A 19836-nucleotide genomic window follows, 5' to 3' on the forward strand; every position below is an offset into this window, starting at 1 on the left:
TTATATTTTCAGCTAATTTAAAATAAAATTTTAAATTTAATATTTTTTCTGCTCTTTAAAAAAAAATTCTAATGTTTTATTAAAAATTTTCTGAAACTAATTATTTAATTTTCATCAAAAATTTAACGAATTTCAAATAAAAAATTTATTTAAAAATTTCAACATCCGCCATATTGAATTTTTTATTCCGCCAAATACTGTAAACACAAAATCCCGTCACTCCCCTCAAAATGTCATTTCTCCGGCAATCCAGTTACTCGCCTCATCCACGTCACTACCAATCTTAGATAGTTGTCGTGCGTTTAAACTGAATAATTAGTGTTAATTCGCATTATATTTCCATTATTTTTACACAAATAGGTAAAAAATCCGTCGCTTCATCGCCGCAACATCAAAATTCAGCATCATTCAAGGCTTTCCGCAGCGAAATAAGCTCGAAAAATATCTTTCCCCTTCCGTCGAATCAATATTCGGGAGAGACGAGAAAAAAAGTCGTGTCCAAAATTCTTTTCATCAGTGCCCGAGACGAGACTTAATGATGTCTTAATGAGCAAAAATGTCGTTTTTACGTCGAATTCTGCGTAAAAAGTGAAATTACGCGAAGAAATCGAATGCACGTCATTAACATATGCAATTCTCGTTTAGCTGACTCACGGTCTAAAAGTCAAAAGCGTACGTTGCGATCGAAATTTCCGTGATTTTTAGAGTTTTTTCGAGTTTTAAGGGTCCTTGATGCGAGTCTCGTGTCGCCTTGAACGAGGTATCATCACCGTTAGTAGCGCATTACACGCAGCCGAAGGCCTTGACGGAATGTTTGAATTTTTTTACATCACTTCTCTCAATAATTACTGATAAAACTGGTTTCTTGTGCAATAATTTCCTAATATGCGTCTCGTTTTTCTCATTTTTTCAGGAATATTTAGTTCATAGTCAACAATAACAACAAAAATTATCAAAAAATGTTCATCTGGGATTGGTTCACCGGAATTTTGGGGTATTTGGGTAAGAAATTCTGCGGCGCTCAAGGACAATTATTATTATTTTTGTTTTTTTCACACACTTTTCGTCTAAAAATATTTACTCGCGTGTGTTTTTGGCAGTAATTGCCACAAAAATAATAATAAACCTTTTGTTTGTCTGCAAAAAAAAAAAATAAATGAAAATTTATGATTTTTGTTTGCTTTAAATTAGGTTTGTGGAAGAAATCGGGCAAATTGCTGTTCTTAGGTCTAGATAATGCAGGTAAAACTACATTGTTACACATGTTAAAAGATGATCGGCTGGCACAACATGTCCCGACACTGCATCCAAGTGAGTTTTTTTCGATTAATTTCTTGAAGATTTTTATTAAATTTGAATAATTTTGCTTTCAGCATCCGAGGAATTGTCAATTGGCAACATGAGATTTACGACTTTTGATCTTGGAGGCCATACGCAAGGTAAATTTTAGAACTTTTTGAGGGAGATTTGAAGGAAATTAGTGTAATAATGAAGAAATTTCATTGAAAAATTGATTTGGAAGGAAAAGTTTCAATGAGAAAAATTTAAAATTTTGCTTCGAATGAGATTTTTTGAACGGAAAAGTGATTTTTTGGTTTCGTTTGAGTTCTAATTTGGCTTGAAATATTAAATTTTAACAAAATTCAAGTCACAAAACCTTAAGATGTTTAAAAATTCAATAAAATGCTCTCGTAATGGACAGGAATTAACAAAAAAACTCAAAAATTAAACTTTCAAGAGGTTTTTTTAAATGAAAATTGTAACAAAAATTCATTAAAGGACTTTCTCTTGAACAAAATTTATCAAAAATAATTATTAAAATGCATTTTGTGAAACAAGAATTAAAATTTTCATTTAAAAATGAATTTTAATAGCTTGAAAACCTAATTTTAATGACAAATTGCAAACATGAGTATTTTTTAGAGGTCTTAATTGTCTCTAAAATGATTTTAAAAAATATTTTACGACTCAAAAGAAAATTTTTTAAAGAAAAAAATTATTTTTTAATACTTAAGAATTTTTTTAAAATTTTCTCAACTAAATTTTATAAAAAAAATATCAAAAATTTCATTAAAATATTAAATTTTCTATTTTTTCGTTCAAAAAATTCATAAAAAGAAGAAAAAAATTAAAAAAAAAAATAAAATTTTATTCAATTTCTTCTGAAAAATTATTAAAAATTATTTAAAAAAAAATTAATAATAAATTATTTAAAAAATTATTTTTTTTAATTGTCAACAAATGAACAAAAATTTAATTTTTTAAATAATTTATTATTTATTTATTTTTTAATTTATTTTTTTTTAAATAATTTTTGATAATTTTTTAGAAGAAATTGAACGCCCTTAAAATACCAATTTAAGTTAAATTAAAAAAAAATAAAAATTTAATTTTTTGAACGGTTTTAGACATAAAATTCATAAAAATTACTAAAATTTAAAATGAAAAAAAAAAATTTTTTAAATTTCTTAAGAATAATTATAAAAATTTGAATTTTTGTTCAATTTTTTGATAAATGATGCTCGTAAATAACAATTTTTTTTAAAAATCTGAAAATTTAATTTTAATTATATTTTTTAAATTTTTTGAAATTTTTTTTTAAATGATTTTGTGTTCAATAAACTCAAAAATGTAATTTTTTCTTAAATTTTTTCTATTAAAATCTTTCAAAAATTAATTTTTTGACGAAATTTAATTTATTTAATTAAAAAAAAAAATTAAAAATTTCCATCAAAACAAATCAAAAGTCATTGTCGAGTCCTAAACAAAGAAATTTTTTTATTATTACACAAGTTTCTTGATAAGAATCAACGACGCAGTAATAAAACCTTTGTTTACACTCTCAATTAATATTTTTCTCCTACATTCACAGCTCGTCGAGTATGGAAAGATTACTTCCCCGCTGTCGATGCAATTGTCTTCTTGATCGATGCCTATGACCGCGGTCGATTCCAAGAGAGTAAAAACGAGCTGGACTCACTGCTGACAGACGAAGCGTTGTCAAACTGCCCCGTGCTAATATTAGGCAACAAAATCGACAAACCCGGCGCCGCAAGCGAAGATGAACTGAGAAATTTCTTCGGTTTGTACCAATTGACAACAGGAAAAGTGAGTTTTTTAGAAATTTTTTAATTTTTCACGAATTTTAATGAAAAAAATATTTTTTTAGGCAAAAGCAGCCCGTTCTGAGTTACCGGGACGTCCTTTGGAGTTGTTCATGTGCACCGTATTGAAAAGACAAGGCTATGGCGAAGGTTTCCGTTGGTTAGCGCAATACATCGACTAAATCAAAAAAACACACGAAAACAAGCAAATGAAGGAACACGAGAGCAAATCACAACAAAACCTATGAAAAATGATGAAAAAAAAACAATAAAGGATACCATTAATTACCATCAAAGGAACTTTTCTACTAAAAAACTACTCAGAGAACCTTCAAAAAAATTTTTTTTTTATTTTGACAAAACATCGTCTCCATATTTTTTTGCTCATATTGTTAGAATTTCCGTTTAATTTAGAAAAAAATAATTTTTTTTTGTTCGTCACTGAATGTTATAATAATTAATTTTCAAAATTCGCTTTATTTGTCTATTTTAATAAAATAAATTAAAAAAAAAAAAAAAAAAAACGATTCCATAAGCAAATTAAGAGAAATTCTGTAAGAAACATACGTACGTTTGAAAAACTAGCTACCAATCTAAAAAAAAAAAGTAATAAAAAAAATAATTATAAGAGACAGGATCATTAGCTTCAAATAATTATTCATTAAGAAAAACCCGACAATGTCACATATAATTCAAACTACGTGTCTGCTAAGCTAATTTTAGCAAAGTGATGTGTATTATTATTAAACTGATGATTTAGTTTGTTAATTTAAAGAAAAAAAAATATTAAAAATTAATGAACAATTTTTTCAAGTTATACAGATTATTTGTAAGAGAATGTAAAAAAACATCTTTAATAAATAATAAATAAAGAAAAAAAATGAGGAATAATTAAAAAATAATTGCAAAAAAATCGCAAACATTCTGATTGATTAAAAATAAAATTTTAAAAAATAAATAAATAAAGAAGAAACAAAACATGAAAAAAGGTTTTAGGTAAAAAAAAAATATTTTTTTATTCTCTGGGGGGATTTTTTTCAGAATTCATATTTTCCTTAAAATTGCTTGGTTTGGATTAATTAGAATTTTTTTAAATTTTATTTTCTTGTGAAAAATTGTTTAAAATTTCTTAATATTAAAAATAATTTATTTTTTTAAACCAAAAATTTTTAACAAAAAAATTATACAAATTAAAACAAATATATTTAATAAAATTTAAAAATTTGCTCAATTTTTTAAAAATTTAATTTTAAAATAAAATAAAAAATTTTAAAAATTTATTTTTCAAATTATTTTTTTTATTTTTGTTAAAAATTTTTGTTTTATTTTGAATTTTAATTTTTAACTTTTATTTTATTTAAAAATTTTTTAAAATGAAGAATTTTTAATTTATTAAATTATTTTTTGAATATTTATGAAAAATTTTCGATTTATTTTTAAATTTTAATTTTTTTACTATAATTATTTTATTTAAAAATAAAAATGAACAATTTTTAATTTATAAAATATTTTTTTTAATATTTGTTAAAAATTTTTGTTTTATTTTTAATTTTAATTTTTTTTACTATAATTAGATATTTTATTTTTATTAAAATTTTTTAATTTTTGAAATTATTTTAATTTTTTCGTTTTATTTTGAGTTATTTATTTTCTCAATTTTTATAAATTATTTTTTTATTTATTTTATTATGAAATTTTAAAAATTTTCTTAAATCATCAGATGATAAAATACCGAATAATTTTTGAAAATTTAATTCCATTTATAATTTTATGCCTTTTTATTTTCAATAAAATTTATGTTAATGTCAATTTAAAAAATGATCGTTAAAAATTTGAAATTCACTTTTTTGCTAATTCATTTAAAATTTTTTTTTTATAAATTTAATATTTTAAAATTAAATTAATAATTTTTGAACAAAATTTTTATTGAATTAGCAAAATGGCGAATTTCAAATTTTTCAACGGTCAATTTTTGAATTGACGTTTATTAATTTTTTTATTAAAACAAACAAATTTATGATTAAACTTTTAACTTTTTACTCTTTTTAAGAGAAAAATATAGAAAATTTAAAAAAAAATTTAAAAACTTTCTCATTTGAAAAAATTTTCAAACCTTCAACTGTCTTTTCTCATCTGTCAAAACAAACAAAAACCGACTAAAAGCTACTTCTGCGCACTTTATCCTTCCGAAATCCTTACCACACACAACAAAAGCACACAAGCAGGTCTCTACGGCAAAACTTAACCGTACATCTGTCAGTTCTAGAAAAAATGTCGATTGTTGAACTCGCATCCAGCAGAAATCCAACAAAAAATCAGTTTTCTACAAGGAAATAATCAGCAACATTTTTTTAATTTTTACCGTAAAATCTCGTCGGAAGCGCTCGTGTGATAAATTTTTTCTCAAATCCGTTCAAAATGCCAGAAAAATCCTCTCGAAAGACCCGAACGGAGATGCAGCTGGACTATTGACTTTAAAAAAGTATCTAATAGACATTTGGAGGAAGAGGAAACGCAAATAACAATAATCTCTTTTTTTCGTGCGGAGACTGAGGAAAATCCATAAGGAATGACTTTTTTCGCGTGATTCGCGTGAATTGTGATGCAAAATGACGCTGAAATGCGTGAAAAAGTGATAAAACTGTGAAAAAGGAGCCGAGAAAATTTACACATATAAAAAAATTTATTGAAAAATAGGTCAAACCAATATATTCGTCGTCGTAGCGAACAGAGAGTCGACGAGTCGTCATCATCACATATAACACGAAAAAAAGTGTGCAAGTCCAAGAGAAAAATCAATGATGACAAAATAACGCATCTTTTAAAGAATTAAACACAAAAAAAATTAATCATATCCCAAAAAAAATTAAATTTAAAAAAAATTAGAATTAAAAATTTTAGATAGGAATTTTTCCAATTTTTCAATTTGTGTCGTGTTACGAAAAAAAAAACTCTTTAAAAGTAGACGATGTTGGTGTTCGGTGTCTATTCGACGTACTTACAGTTTTCAGTTTGAATAATAAATGATGAAATTGAAAAATTAACAAGGAAATTTATTGATAATCAAAAAATAAAGAAAGAAAAGAAAAGAAAAAAAAATAAAAATTTCACAAGAAAAAAGAAAAGAAAAAATTGTTCGATAATTTTTTTCAATTGTGTTGTTGTTATTATTATTATATAGAAAAATAACTTACCGAGTAATTTTTGTGTGAAAGATGATATTAATTGCTGGAGTAGATAACTATGCAAGTGGTAAGTAATTTTTTAAAATTTTATTTAAAATTAAATTTAATAAATTAAAAAATATAAATAAATTAAATTATAAAAAAAATAAAAAAATTATTAAATTAAAAAAAATAATTAAATTTAAATTTTATTTTTTTTTTATTTTTTATCTTTTATTATTGAATTTTAATTTTTTTATTTAATTTTTTTTTATTTATAAATTTTTTTTTAAAAAAATTTTATAAAAATTTAAATACCTAAAATTATTTTATTTTTTAAAATTTTATATTTAATTTTTAAAATTTATTTAAATTAATTTTTTGATGAATTTATTTAAAAAATTATTTTATAATTTTTTTTTATTAAATTAATTAATTTGAATTATTTAATTTTTTTAATTAAATTAATAAAAATATTTATTTATTTATTGTTCGAAATTTTAAAAAATTTTATATTAAATTTTTTTAAATTAAAAAATTAAATTTACTTAAAAAAAATTAAATTAAATTAAATTAATTAATGACAAAAATTAAATAAAAATAAAATTTCAAGATTTTCTGACAAAATTTATTAACACAAGGCATGAAATCGTGCGTTTAAGTTCAGAAATAAACTAATTTATGACTCTCTTGAGAAAACATCATTAAGTTTTTTCATGAACTTCAACCCTTATTGCGCATCAATTTCATAAAAAATGTTTTAAAGAACCGAGAATCATTCAAAAATAAGTTCAGAATGACTTGTTTGGGTCAAAAATGCTCAAAAATATTGATCAAGGAGATAGTTCTTTCAAGATTTTTCTCGAAATTCAGATTTTTAGAGCAATAATTGTCATATTTTGAGCTTCTGCGTGTAATTTTGTTAAATTTTTCATAAATTTTAAATTTTAATATTAAAAATTATTTCAAGTAACAAAATTTTTGAAAATAATTTCTTCAATGAGTAGCCTTAAAATGATTAAACTTGTCTCCATACAAATTTGAAAATATAAAAAAAATTATTTAAAAATAATTTTTGACTGAAAAAGTTTTAAAAATCAAATTTCTTACAAAAAAATTGTTCAATTTTCTATTTTTGGGCCTAAAATTTTCTTTTTTCCAAAAATAACTTTTTTTTGTCTAAAAATATTTTCCTTGAAATCCTTAATTCCCGTAATTTTCCATCCCCATAAATCAAATCCGGATCACCCCTAAATGAAAAAAGTTCAAACAAAAGTTAACACGAGTCACGAATCAACAGCGCGTCGTGTAAATTACCAACAAGCGACGACGACACTTGTCATGACCTTCATTCCGCTTCATCATGAGCTTACGGGGCAGCAAGTGGTCAAAAAAACGCCGAGCCACATTTCATGGATGATAACGTCAATGATTGCCGATGTCATTACTAAAAGTGTAATGAAACATTTTTTTTATCGATTTTGTGTGGACAAGTGTCTTTTTTTTATTACTATTTGTTCTTCAATGACGTGACGTTTTTTTTTTCGATGTCGTCTTTCTTTTGTTTTTGTCGTCGTCGTCATTTACGTCGATGGGAGGAATTTTGTTGTTGTCTTTTAGGATTTTCATGGAAATTCTGGGATTATTTAAGAAAAAATGGAGAAAATTCTAAATAAAATTAAAATTTTTAATATTTTGGAGAAAGAAAAAAAAGGCTATAAAAATTTGAAAAAAAAAAAAATTTTAAATAAATAAATAATTTTTAATTAATAAATTAAATTTTTTAAAAATTGTAAAATATTTTAGAAAATTATTTTTTTTTTTAAATTAAAAAAATAAAAATTTAAAAATAATTTTAATTAAATAAAATTTAAAACAAAACAATTCTAAAAAATAATTTACAAATTTTTGAATTAACTTATAAAAAAAAATATTTTTTAAAAATTAAAATAAACAGTTAAAAATTTTTAAATGATTGAATTATTTTCCAGTTTGTTTATTCCTTTTTAGTTCGCTTTTTTTAAAAAAAAATTTTTTATTTTTTAGGCTCAAATAAAAAAAATGAATTTTCTAAAATATTTCACAATTTTTAAAAAATTTAAATTATTAATTAAAATTTATTTATTTATTTAAAATTTATTTTTTTTTATAAAATTCAGTTTGTTTATTTAATTAATTTATTTTTTTAAAATAATTTTTTAAAAAATTATGAAGAGTTCATGTAACTTTGAAAAATTTAATCTAATTTAATTTTAAAAAAAATAATAAAAAATTAAAAAAAATAATAAATTATGAAAAATTGAATATTAAATTAAAAAATAAAAAAAAAATTAAAAAATAATAAAAAATATAAATTAAATAAAATAATTTTTAAATAAATTTCGAAAAATTAAAAAAAAAATTATAATAAATAAAAATTAATTAATTTCCATGAAAATTATCATAAATTTTTTTTTTAATAGAGTTAACCTCTTCAGTCAACAAATTCTTATTTTTTTATCTCACAATTAAATTAACGCAAAATTCTCCTTTGGTTCAATCCTGACGAATCCATTTTTCTCCTTCTTGACATCTAAAATAATAAAAAATTTGCGATTAATCATAATAAAAATATTTCTTCGAAAAAAAAAATAATAAAAATGGAAGCGCCTCGTAATTTTCACGAAATTTCACCTATTTTTGAGTCATCGCTCAGCAACTTGCCTGCCTTCGAGTCATTTTAAAGCTCGAACCTAAACACTACAGAGTGACATGTACCATTCGTCGTTGTCGTCGTCGTCCTGCGATAATAAGTTGAATGGATTTTCCCATGAATAATTTACGGCGAATGAGTTTTTTGTTGTTGTTGTTTTTCTTTCTATGCAAATGCCGAAGTAAGTCGTAGTAATATTAATATTTTTCAATAGATTGTCTCTCTCCGTTCCATTTTTTTTATTTTTTTCGTGTTTCATTGATGTCGTTGTACTCCGACTCGAAGGACACACGTTTGATTGCTCATTATCGAAACGCGTGCCTGAAACGAAAAAAAAAATTTCTTAATTTTCTAATTAACGAAAAAAAAAATGAAAATAAAAAAATGAAGGTCGACAACTAATTAGCACTTTTTTTTGTGTGACGTCAATAAATTGGGAGTTTTTTGTTTGATGTCGCCTTAAAAAATTGAGAATTGAGGTAAAAAGTTAAATATTTACACGTGGATGTCGTTAGGAGTTCGAAGCTGTAACGTACGATAAATAATTTAAAACGAAGGGAAACGATTTTTTTTATTGTATTTTTGTTTCGGTTTGCGTCGTTGTAACGTTGTTGGAAGGGAAATGCCTTGTAATTTCCATTTTATATTGGATGAAAAAGTAATGAAGGCAATGCAATGAAAAATTAACAATTATTGGATGATGATGCTGATGGAAATTGATTTTAGGGCGACATGCAGGCGCTGTTGAGGTGAATTTTTAAAAGGTTTTCGAGCAGAATTTGTCAGGAAGAGGCTTTAATTTTTTTTTTATTGAAATTTGAAGTTCATCGAATTTTTTACATTTTTATGATAATTTTGAGTTTTTATTTTAAATTTTAATATAAATTTTAAAAAAAATTAATTTTATTTTTTTTTTAAATTTTTAATTTTTGAGAATATTTTTTTTTAGGTTTTAACTTTTTTTTAAATTCATTTAAAATTAAATTAAATTGATTTAAAATTAAAAAAAAATTAAAATATTAAATTTTCTTAAAATTTTTTGCTTTAAATAGCATTTTTAAAATTTTTAAGTCTCAAGACAGTAATTTTTGCTCAAATTTTTATTCCTTGAATTTTTTTATTATTTATTAATTTTTTGAATCATTTTCTTTAGAAAAATTTATTAAAAAAAAATCAAAAAATTAAAAAAATAATTTTTGTCCAAAATATTTATTTTTATGAATTTATTTTTTAATTTTTACATCTTGAAAAATTTTTTTTTTAAATTTTTGAATATGTTAAAAATTATTTTTATTTTTAAAAATTTTATTTTTTAATTTTTTTTTACCATTTTTATGCTAAATGACTTATTTTCATATGAAATTTGTTCATTGAATGACTTAAAATTTAATTTATATAAATTAAAATTAATTTTAAATTATTTATTTTAATTAAAATTTTATTTTTTTTATTTTATTAATTTTTATAGAGTCTCAAAAATATTAGATTTTGCTCAATTTCTGATCTTCGACAAAATTTTTTTAAATTTTCAAATGTTTTAAATTTTATTTTTACTCAAATTTAAATTATTAAAATATATTTCTGAGCTTTTCATATCTCATGAAAATTATTTTCATCGAAAATTTCAATTTTTTATACAAAATTTTTAAAATTTTCAATTTTATAAGAGTAATTCTCGAATTTTATTTCGAATCTTCGAAGGATATTTTTAAACTTGAGAGTTATTAAAAAAATTTTGAAATTTGAAATTTTTAGGCCTCATGAGCTTCATTTTTATCATAAAATTTTATGCTCAACTTATTCATTCGAAAAAATTAATTTTTTATCAAAAATTTCACTTTTCAAAGAAGTTTTTTGAACATTTTGTTTCTCGTGAAAGTCGATTTAGTCAAAAATTTGCTCCCTAATTGAAAATTTTAAATTTTTTAAGTCTCAAAAAACTAAATTTTGTCGAAATTTTAACTTTCTTATAAGTTTTAAGAAATTTTCATATCTCAAAAAATTAATTTTTATCAAAATTTCGAAAAATTTTTAACTTTTTAACAATAAAAAAGTCAATTTCAAACAAACTTTTGATGAAAAAAAACTAACAAACTAACAAAAATAATCGAAAGCGAATCCCTGAGTGCATTCAACTCACATTGCACTCGAAGTCGCTTCCACGCACGTTGTCGAAAAACCAATCTAAAACGTGTCTCTGCACTCTTTGGGCGCGACACACGTTGCTTGTCACCCCATTTTGATGTGTTCGCCGTCACTAACAGAAAAAATTTCCCTTTTTTTTTGCAGTTCCAATGGAAATAACAACGTTTCTTGGTGCAGCCTTTGCTTTCATCGCATTAGGTCTCGTTTTTTTCCTGTACATCAACCGAAAATGGTGCTTTAAGCCGCCCAAAGGATCGTTTTCTAGCTGCGACGAGTCCTTACTTGCTTCTACAAAGACTCTCAACAATTTTAGTGAGTAAAATTTTGAATTTTTTTAAGAATTTTTCGGTTAAAACTTACTTTTTTCCGCAGAAAATCGCCTCCCTTTCCACGAAAACAACACAAGTTCGGATTCGGAGGAGGAAATTTTGCGTCGTTTGAAGCTCGCCCAATCGCACAGCTTGCAGGCGCAACAATCCGGCGGTCGATACAACGGATTAACACACAATTTGTCCAATTACAGCGGCTTGCAGGGCATCACACTTGCCACAAAAGACGCCCTCGATGTCGAAAGTCACGTGAAAAGCGGCAAAAGTGACAAGCACAAAAATCGTCATGGACATCATCATCATCATTCGCATCGACGGCACAGCGATAAACACAACGATCCGCTCGGATTGGCGGAACGAGGACGCATCGGAGTGCCGCATTCGAGCAGCGATTGCAGTTCAAATAGCTCCGTTGAGGCCTCGGTCGAGAGTAATGCCGGTTTGGTGAATGGCGAACGCAAAGATCGCAACAAATATGGGGTCGGGAATTATAATTCGAGCAAAAATGGGACTCCGTTGCAAGACACGAAGCAGAATCACGAGTCGATAGATGATAAAAGTAGTCGGAGGAATAGCAGTAGTGCGTCGTCGAATCGGTTTGCGATGAAAACGGGGCCGCAGCAGCAGGATAGTTTGGATGATGTGCCCGATATTAACAGCAATAATCAAGATGTAAGGAAAAAATATTTTTTTAAACAAATTTTTTCAAAAAATTTAGAATTTTTAAATTTTTTATCAATTTTTGAATTTTTATTATTTTTTTTTTTTAAATCAAATAATTTTGCTAATTTTTTTTTATTTTTTAAAATTTTACAAATTTTTATATTTTTTAATTTAATTAAATTAATTTAGCAATTTCCATGAATTTATTATATCTCGTTAAAAATTTTCTAAAAATCGTATTTTAATAATTTAAAAAAAAAATATTTTTTTTTTGTTTTTTTTCCATTATAACATTTGTTAAAAAATTTTTTATATCTCATTGAATTTTTTTTCTAAAAATTGTATTTAAAAAAAAATTGAAAAAAAAAAAATAAAAAAAATTAGCAAAAAAAATTAATTTGAATTTTCATAATATTTTTCGATTTTGTCGAATTTTCATCGAAGAAAGTTTTCAATAATTTTTTTTAAATATATTTTGTTAATTTTTTTAATTCATTAAAAAATTGTGCAAAAAAAATTTTTTTAATTCATAAAAATTTCATCGATTTTTTAAAATTTAATTATTTTAAGCAAGTTTGGTGCAAATTTTATTTTTTTTTATAAATTTAATTTTTAATTTTTTTAAAAATATAAAAATTTAATTAATTTTTTTTTTTTTTTTAATTTTTAATTATTATTTTTTTAAAATATTTTATTATTTAAAATTTTTTTTTAATTAAAATTTCAAAAATTTTTAGAAAGAAATTCAAAAAACTCAAATTTTTCCAAATTTTCCTAAATTATTTTATTTTTTTTTAAAGAATTTGGAACAATTTTTAAAACAAATCTAATAAATAATTCTTGAAAATTAAAAAAAAAAACTCAAAAATAAATCTAAATTATTTTTTTTTTTTTCAAAAAATTTAATAAAAAAAATTTTTCTTACCTCCTTTCAGTGCATCGTTGTCCTTTCGCAAGAACCCCTCTTCGACACAAGCGACCTCAAATCCCTCAAATCCGAGTTCTCGGCGGGACCTTTTAGTCCAACGAGTCAACGTGCCACAGATTGCGCACTCCAAATTGCCCTCTTTTACGACGCGCCAATCCGAAAAATGACTGTTCACGTTTTGCAAGCTCGAGGAATCCCCTTGAGAGAAACGCAGCAAATTCACACGCAAGTTCGCTTGTTGATGTTGCCAACGAAAAAGCAGAAACACAAGACTCGCATTCGCCCGGGAGAATGCCCGCAATTTATGGAGAGCTTTTTACTTCACAGAATTAATCCGGAAGAAGTTAATTCAATGGGACTGAGAGTGCGATTGTACGGATGTGAAAGGATGCGACGTGAACGATTGATTGGCGAAGCAGTTGTGAGTTTTGCGAGCATCGATTTGGAGTTGGAGACGAATTTGTGGTTGCCGTTGGAGCCAAAAGGGAATGGATCGGTGAGATTATTGATTTTTTAAAGGAATTTCGAAGTGTGAAATTGTAAAAGGAAAATTTTTAAAATGTGTATTGGGGTTAAATTTTAAAATGTTCTTTGGGACAAAAATTTTATATTTTTCATTGGAAAATATTTCAAAATTTATTTTAAGAGAATATTTATAATGTACAAAAGCTAAAAAAAAATGAAATTTGCAATGGGTCAAAATTGGAAAATATTCATTGGGACGATTTTTTATGAAAATTCTTTAAAAAAATAAATTCAAAATGTGCATTGGGAGTAAATTTGAAAATTATACTGAAAAATTTTAAAAAAAATTTTTTTCTATGCTCAATAATAATTTTAATATGTTCAATGGGATTCAAAAATTTGCATTGGGAAAATATTTCGAAAGGGACAAAAATTTAAAATGCGCATTGGGAAAATTTCATAAAATATTTTGGATAAATTTTTAAAAAGTATATGGGCAAAAAAATCAAAATTTACATCTTTAAAAATTTTGATTTGTGCATTGGGTTCAAAATTTTTAAAATGTGCATTGGGGCAAATTTTTTAAAAATTCTTAAAAAGAACTCTTCAATTCAAATTCTTTTGTGCATTTGGAGATAAATTTAAAAGCTATGTTCTGAAAATTTCGAAATTTTTATTCAAAATATGCATTGGGGTTACAAATTTGCATTATATATTTTTTTAAATGTGTTTTGGGGTAAAAATTTTTAAATGCTCATTGGGAAAATTTCTTAAAATGTTTTGGATGAATTTTTAAAATGTATATTGGGCAAAAATATTAAAATCTGAATCTTTAAAAATTTTAATTTGTGCATTGGGTCGAAAATTTTAAATGTGCCTTGGGTAAAATTCAAGAATATAATTTTGTTAATTAGTTAATAATTTTTTTTTAATAAATTAAATTAAAAATATCCTTTGGGATAAAAATTTAAAATATCCAATGGGCCAAAAAAATTCAAAATGTGCATTGGGTCAACCAAAAAATTCAAATTTTTAACAAATTCTTTAACTTTTTCAGCTCTGTGGATCCTCAAGCGACTTGTTAAGCTTAGCACGTAGTGATAGCACGGGATCAACGACCTCCATGCAGCATGGCGGCGTTCCCGAATTGCTTTTAGGCTTAGGTTACAACGGCTTAACGGGTAGACTGAGCGTCGAAATCGTCAAAGGAAGTCATTTTCGCAACGTTTCTCTCAGCAAAGCGCCCGATACTTACGTCAAAGCGTGTCTCGTGAGCAGTATGGGACAAGAAATGGCAAAAGCAAAGTCATCTACGCGTCGAGGACAGCCAAATCCGTTATTTAAAGAGACTTTTATCTTTCAAGTAAGATTTTTCTCAACTTTTAGAAAAAAAAAAATTTTTTAATCAAAAAAATTTTTTTAGGTTGCACTTTTTCAACTAAACGACGTCACCCTGATCATCTCCGTTTATGCGAAACGCAACATGAAACGAAACGAAATGGTTGGATGGTTCAGTTTGGGCTTAAATGCTTCGGGACCCGAGGAAGTCGCGCATTGGAATGACATGCGAGAGTCTTCGTCAACACGAACGGAGCTTATTTCGCGATGGCACGTCCTCGTCGATTCCTGATTCAACTAGCTGGGACTGTCGTCGCCCCGACGACGATCCAGCGACACTTCGAACAACAACAACAACAGTAATTTATCTCTCATTATGGACCTATTGATACGGCCAAAGAACAAACACAACAAAAGCACAAACAAAACGAAACGAACTGACTCGGTAGCTGTCGATATCATGTCGATGCCAGGCAATGACGATCTCGATTTCGTGTGAATTTCTTCAGTTTTTTTTTTCAGACATGCCTTACGAAGAAAAAATCATTTGAAAATGCATTTTTATTGCATTTACGCTAAAAAAAACTAAAAATTTTTATATACGTAAGCCCACCTTTTAACTTGCTTCTCCTTCGTTTCTGAACTTTTTACCGTTATTTTGATGAAAATCTGAAAAAATTAAATTAAAGATGAAACAAATTTATGAGAAATGAAGAAAATTAAGAGAAATCACAAAGCGCACAAATATAAAAGCTTGTCTTTACATCAAAAAAGGTGAGAAACTGATAATGATAGAATACACAAAAAATGTAGAACTTTACTAAAAATAATAATTTTTTATACATACATGAAGCTTTTCTTTAAAAATTTTCTTAAAAATATTTTTAAAAAAATAAATAAATAATTTTAATTTAAGAAAATATTTATAAAGAGCACGTTAAAAATATTTTTTATTTAAATTTAATTTTAATTTTTTAAATTAAACTAAAATTAAATTTTTAAATAATTTTTTTTTTTGAAAAATATTTTATAATTATTAAATTAAAATTAAAAATAAATATTAATAATTTTTAAATTTTAATTAATTTTAAAATAATAAAATTTATATAAAATATATTTTTTAATTTTAATCAATTAATTAATTTAAAAAAAGACTAAATTTTAAATTAAAATATATTTTTTTAACAAACTAGTTATTATTTTTAAATAAAAAATGAAATTTATTAAATTAAAAAAATTAATTAAAATTTATTATTTTATTTTTATTAATTTATTAATTTTTTATATTTAGGTATGAATAATTTTTATTAAATTAAATTTTATAAAACAATTTTATAAAACAAAAAAAAATTTTAAAATTAATCAAGTAAAACAATTTTTTAATTTAAAATCAATTAATTTAAATAAATACTTATAATTTATTAATTAATTAGTTTAAAAAAATTTTTTTTTTAAATTTTAATCAATATTTAATTAATTTATTATTTAAAAATCAATTAAAATAATTTTAAAATTTTGATTCAATTTAATTACAAAAAAAAATAAATAAAATTAATTTTAAATGAATAAATAAAATTTATTAAATTAAAAAAAAATAATTAAACATTATTTTAAAAAATTAATAATTTAATTAATTTTATTATTTTAATAGGTATGAATAAATTTTATTAATTAATTAATTAAAATAATTTTTTTTAAATAAATTTTAATTAATTAAAAAAAAATATTTTTTTATTTAAATTTTATTAAATAAAAATTTTAAATAATTTAAAAAACGTGCTCGCCCAAAAATTTTAATCTAATATAAAAATAGAAAATAAATAAAATCTTGCACTAATTAATTTAATTTAAAAACATTTCCTTACAAAAAATAATTAAAAATTTAATAAAAATTTGTTGATAAAAAATCTTAATCTACTAACATATCTTGTTATACTATATATATTGAAGCTCAATTCAATAAAACGTACAGAACTTTGCTTTAAACTGTTCATGTGTCTTTTTTGTGACAAACCTAAAAAAAAATTAGGATGTTACTATATATTAACATAAATATCTATAAAACATATAAATTCTATATATTTATTAAAAAATTTTAATTATTTAAAAAAAATGTTAAATTTAATTCAAAAAAATAATTAAAATATATTTTTATTAAATAAAAAATAAATATTTACATAATTATAAAAAATGCACAAAAAATTATGTTCTTTAAAAAATGAAATGAAAAAAATAGCACACACACTATTGTACCTTAACATATAAGAAAAACATAAAAAAATGAGTTTATTTGTCATTTTTCATTATAAAAAAAAATCAAAGCACAATTTTGCGATATTACGAGAGTTTTTAAGGAGTAAGATTTATATAAATATAAGAAGGATTTACAATAAAAACGGATCAAAAAAAGAATACGCTTAACAAAAAAATTAAATTATTAAACCCAGACTTTATCTTTGACGTGTGAATGCAGTTTGTTTCCCTCTACTAAAAATTTTGGGATAAATTCAAGTAATTTTCTCAATTAATGTTATATTTTTGATAAAATTAATCGATGCATGTGACGTAGTTTTAGAAAAAAAAAATAAAAATAAATAATATTTAATTAAAAATAAAATAATTAAAAAATAATAAATAAAAAATTGGTAAATGTTTCAACGACAAACGTCTCTTTTTTGCATTTTGCGTTGTTGAAACATTATAAAAAAATTTTTTGTAAACATTAAAATGGTAAAATCATTTTAAATGTCTCCTAATAAACATTTTTCATCCTTAAATGGAACTTAGATGGATTCTAAAAAATAAATTAAAAAATAAAAAAAGAATCGAAATTTGAATTAAAAAAAACTTTTGAAACACATTTGTCTTATGAGAGTGTGTCAACTATTTAATTAATAAATAAAAAAAATAATAAATTTAAATAGGAATATTAATGTTTTAAATATTTTTAAGAAGAAAACGTTTTTTGTAGCACTTCAGAATAGATATTAAAAGTTTATGGTGTTGGCCTAAAATGAGCTCGTAAAATAAAATTCTATTTGATTTTTGAAATTTTTGATGTCTGGATGTGATTTTTGTCATAACAAAAAAAAATAAAAATATATGATAAATGTTGAATTTTTTTTTTTTAAATCTAATTTTTTGTCTATAAATGTTTTTTAATTAATTAAATTTAAATATTAATTGTTAAAAAAATAAATAACTGACTGATGTCTGTACTGAAAACTCTTTAACTGATGAAAAAAAATATTTTAAGAGAGTACAAAAAAAATAATTATTAAAAAAAATGAAAGACGGGCAAAAAAAAGAATTATTTAGGCCACGTGCTGTACTTTAATAAAAAAATAAAACTTAACTTTTAGTCATAAACAATCAATGAAAAAATTAAATAAAAAAATGATAAAAAAATAAATTAAGAGTTCTGCAAAAACAAAAACCTTAAATTTAAACATCTACATGTCTTTAAAGAATTAAAACAAAGCAGATTTATTTCAAGAAAAACTTAAATAACAGAAAAAAAAACAATAAAATTTGATCTTTTTTACATAGAAAATGTGTTTTATTTTTTATTGAAAATAATTTTATCAAGAAAATTTCTTGATAAGAAAAAATTAATAAGAATTCAGAATTTTTCTAAAATTTTGAGAAGTTAATTTTTATTTTTTTTTTAATTGTTTTGATTTTTTTTTTAATTAATTTTTATTTATTATTAATTTTTTTAAACTATTTTTAAATTTTTTGCAAAAAATTAAATTTTAAACATGAATAAAAATTTTCAAAAAAAAAAGGGAAAAATATTAAAATTTTTTTATAAGTGAAACAAATTCAAGATTTGAGGAAAAAATTAGAAGATTTTTTAAATAAAATATATTTTTTTTTAATTTTCAGGATTTAAATTAAATTAATTTTTTAATTTTTTTTTATTTTTTTTTTTTAATTATTTTTATAAATTTTTTTTTATTATTTTTAATTTTGTTAGAATTTTTTTTAATTTTTTTAAAATAATTTTTTAATTTTTTTAAAATTATTTTTTAATTTTTTTAAAATTATTTTTTATTTTTTTTAAAATTATTTTTTAATTTTTTTAAAATCATTTTTTAATTTTTTAAAATTATTTTTTAATTTTTTTAAAATTTCTTTTTAGTTATTTTTAATTCTTCATCATTACAAAATTTAATTTTAAATATAATTAAAATTTTTAACTTTTTTTAATTCTTTTAATTTTTAAATTAAAAAATATTTTTTTAATTAAATTTATTTCATTACTTACCATTTAATTAACTTTTTTTAAAAAAAATTTTTTTTAAATTTTTTTTAATTTATTTTTTTTTTAATTGATCAGACAGTAAATAAAAATCTTAAGCATTCATTTGGGAGATAAATTGTTCCAAAGCCATTGCCAATTCAACTTGTCCATCAATTTGAACCAAATCTTTGCTCAAAGCCTCACTTGCCTTCATTGCGCCTGTTCCAACTTTCACCATTATTTCGTGATCCAATGTGATCGTACAATCAGCAGCTTGTTCTCCAACAGCGAATTTAAGATTTTTCAAGTCAACAACTAAATTTCAAGCAAAAATTAATCAAAAATTCTCGAAAATCATAAAAAATTAATACTCACAATAAACTTTCACAACTTTTCCATCCTTGGTAATTTTGAAAGAAAAGGAATAAGGATGCTTGCGAGGCGCTGCTGGATCGGCTTTCTTCATGTGAGCCTCAATTTTGGCAAAAATATCTTCGTACGAGACCATTTTGATGCGAAATTTCCTGCGTTGGATCACAAACTGATGACGGGGCAGCAAAAAATCAATTCTTTTATAGACAAACGGCTCGAGATAAGACTTTCGGGTGCAAATTTCCATCGTGCGATGATAAAATATTGGAAGAATTGCATAATTTTTGTACTCGGCACGATAAGAAAGAAGATTCGTGAACGGACTAAAGGTGAGTCGATAATATTTTTTGGCAATAATCTTATCTAAAGTCATCCAGATGATGATAAATC

General features: G+C 23.1%; 3 protein-coding genes across 3 annotated transcripts; 2 read left to right on the plus strand and 1 right to left on the minus strand.

The window, feature by feature from the left end:
- Nucleotides 1-251: 251 nt before the first annotated feature.
- On the plus strand, nucleotides 252-3400 carry LOC134833588 (GTP-binding protein SAR1b). The gene is made up of 6 exons (XM_063847952.1): nucleotides 252-360; nucleotides 914-1002; nucleotides 1192-1311; nucleotides 1374-1439; nucleotides 2873-3108; nucleotides 3170-3400. Exons 2-6 carry the CDS (start codon nucleotides 960-962, stop codon nucleotides 3284-3286), a joined length of 582 nt encoding a protein of 193 aa, XP_063704022.1. The 5' UTR covers nucleotides 252-360; nucleotides 914-959; the 3' UTR covers nucleotides 3287-3400.
- A 1983-nt stretch (nucleotides 3401-5383) lies between these two features.
- On the plus strand, nucleotides 5384-15436 carry LOC134834472 (synaptotagmin-14). The gene is made up of 6 exons (XM_063849169.1): nucleotides 5384-6356; nucleotides 11250-11417; nucleotides 11478-12106; nucleotides 13033-13521; nucleotides 14548-14853; nucleotides 14914-15436. The coding sequence occupies exons 1-6, from the start codon at nucleotides 6320-6322 to the stop codon at nucleotides 15118-15120; spliced, it is 1836 nt and encodes a 611-aa protein (XP_063705239.1). The 5' UTR covers nucleotides 5384-6319; the 3' UTR covers nucleotides 15121-15436.
- A 3750-nt stretch (nucleotides 15437-19186) lies between these two features.
- Nucleotides 19187-19791, minus strand: LOC134833672 (uncharacterized). Its single transcript, XM_063848079.1, has 2 exons — nucleotides 19450-19791; nucleotides 19187-19389 (listed from the first exon to the last, which is right to left on the minus strand). The coding sequence occupies exons 1-2, from the start codon at nucleotides 19691-19693 to the stop codon at nucleotides 19187-19189; spliced, it is 447 nt and encodes a 148-aa protein (XP_063704149.1). The 5' UTR covers nucleotides 19694-19791.
- Between the last annotated feature and the right edge of the window lie 45 nt (nucleotides 19792-19836).

The sequence above is a fragment of the Culicoides brevitarsis genome, chromosome 3, assembly GCF_036172545.1.
Source record: "Culicoides brevitarsis isolate CSIRO-B50_1 chromosome 3, AGI_CSIRO_Cbre_v1, whole genome shotgun sequence".
Classification (NCBI taxonomy): Eukaryota; Metazoa; Arthropoda; class Insecta; order Diptera; family Ceratopogonidae; genus Culicoides; species Culicoides brevitarsis.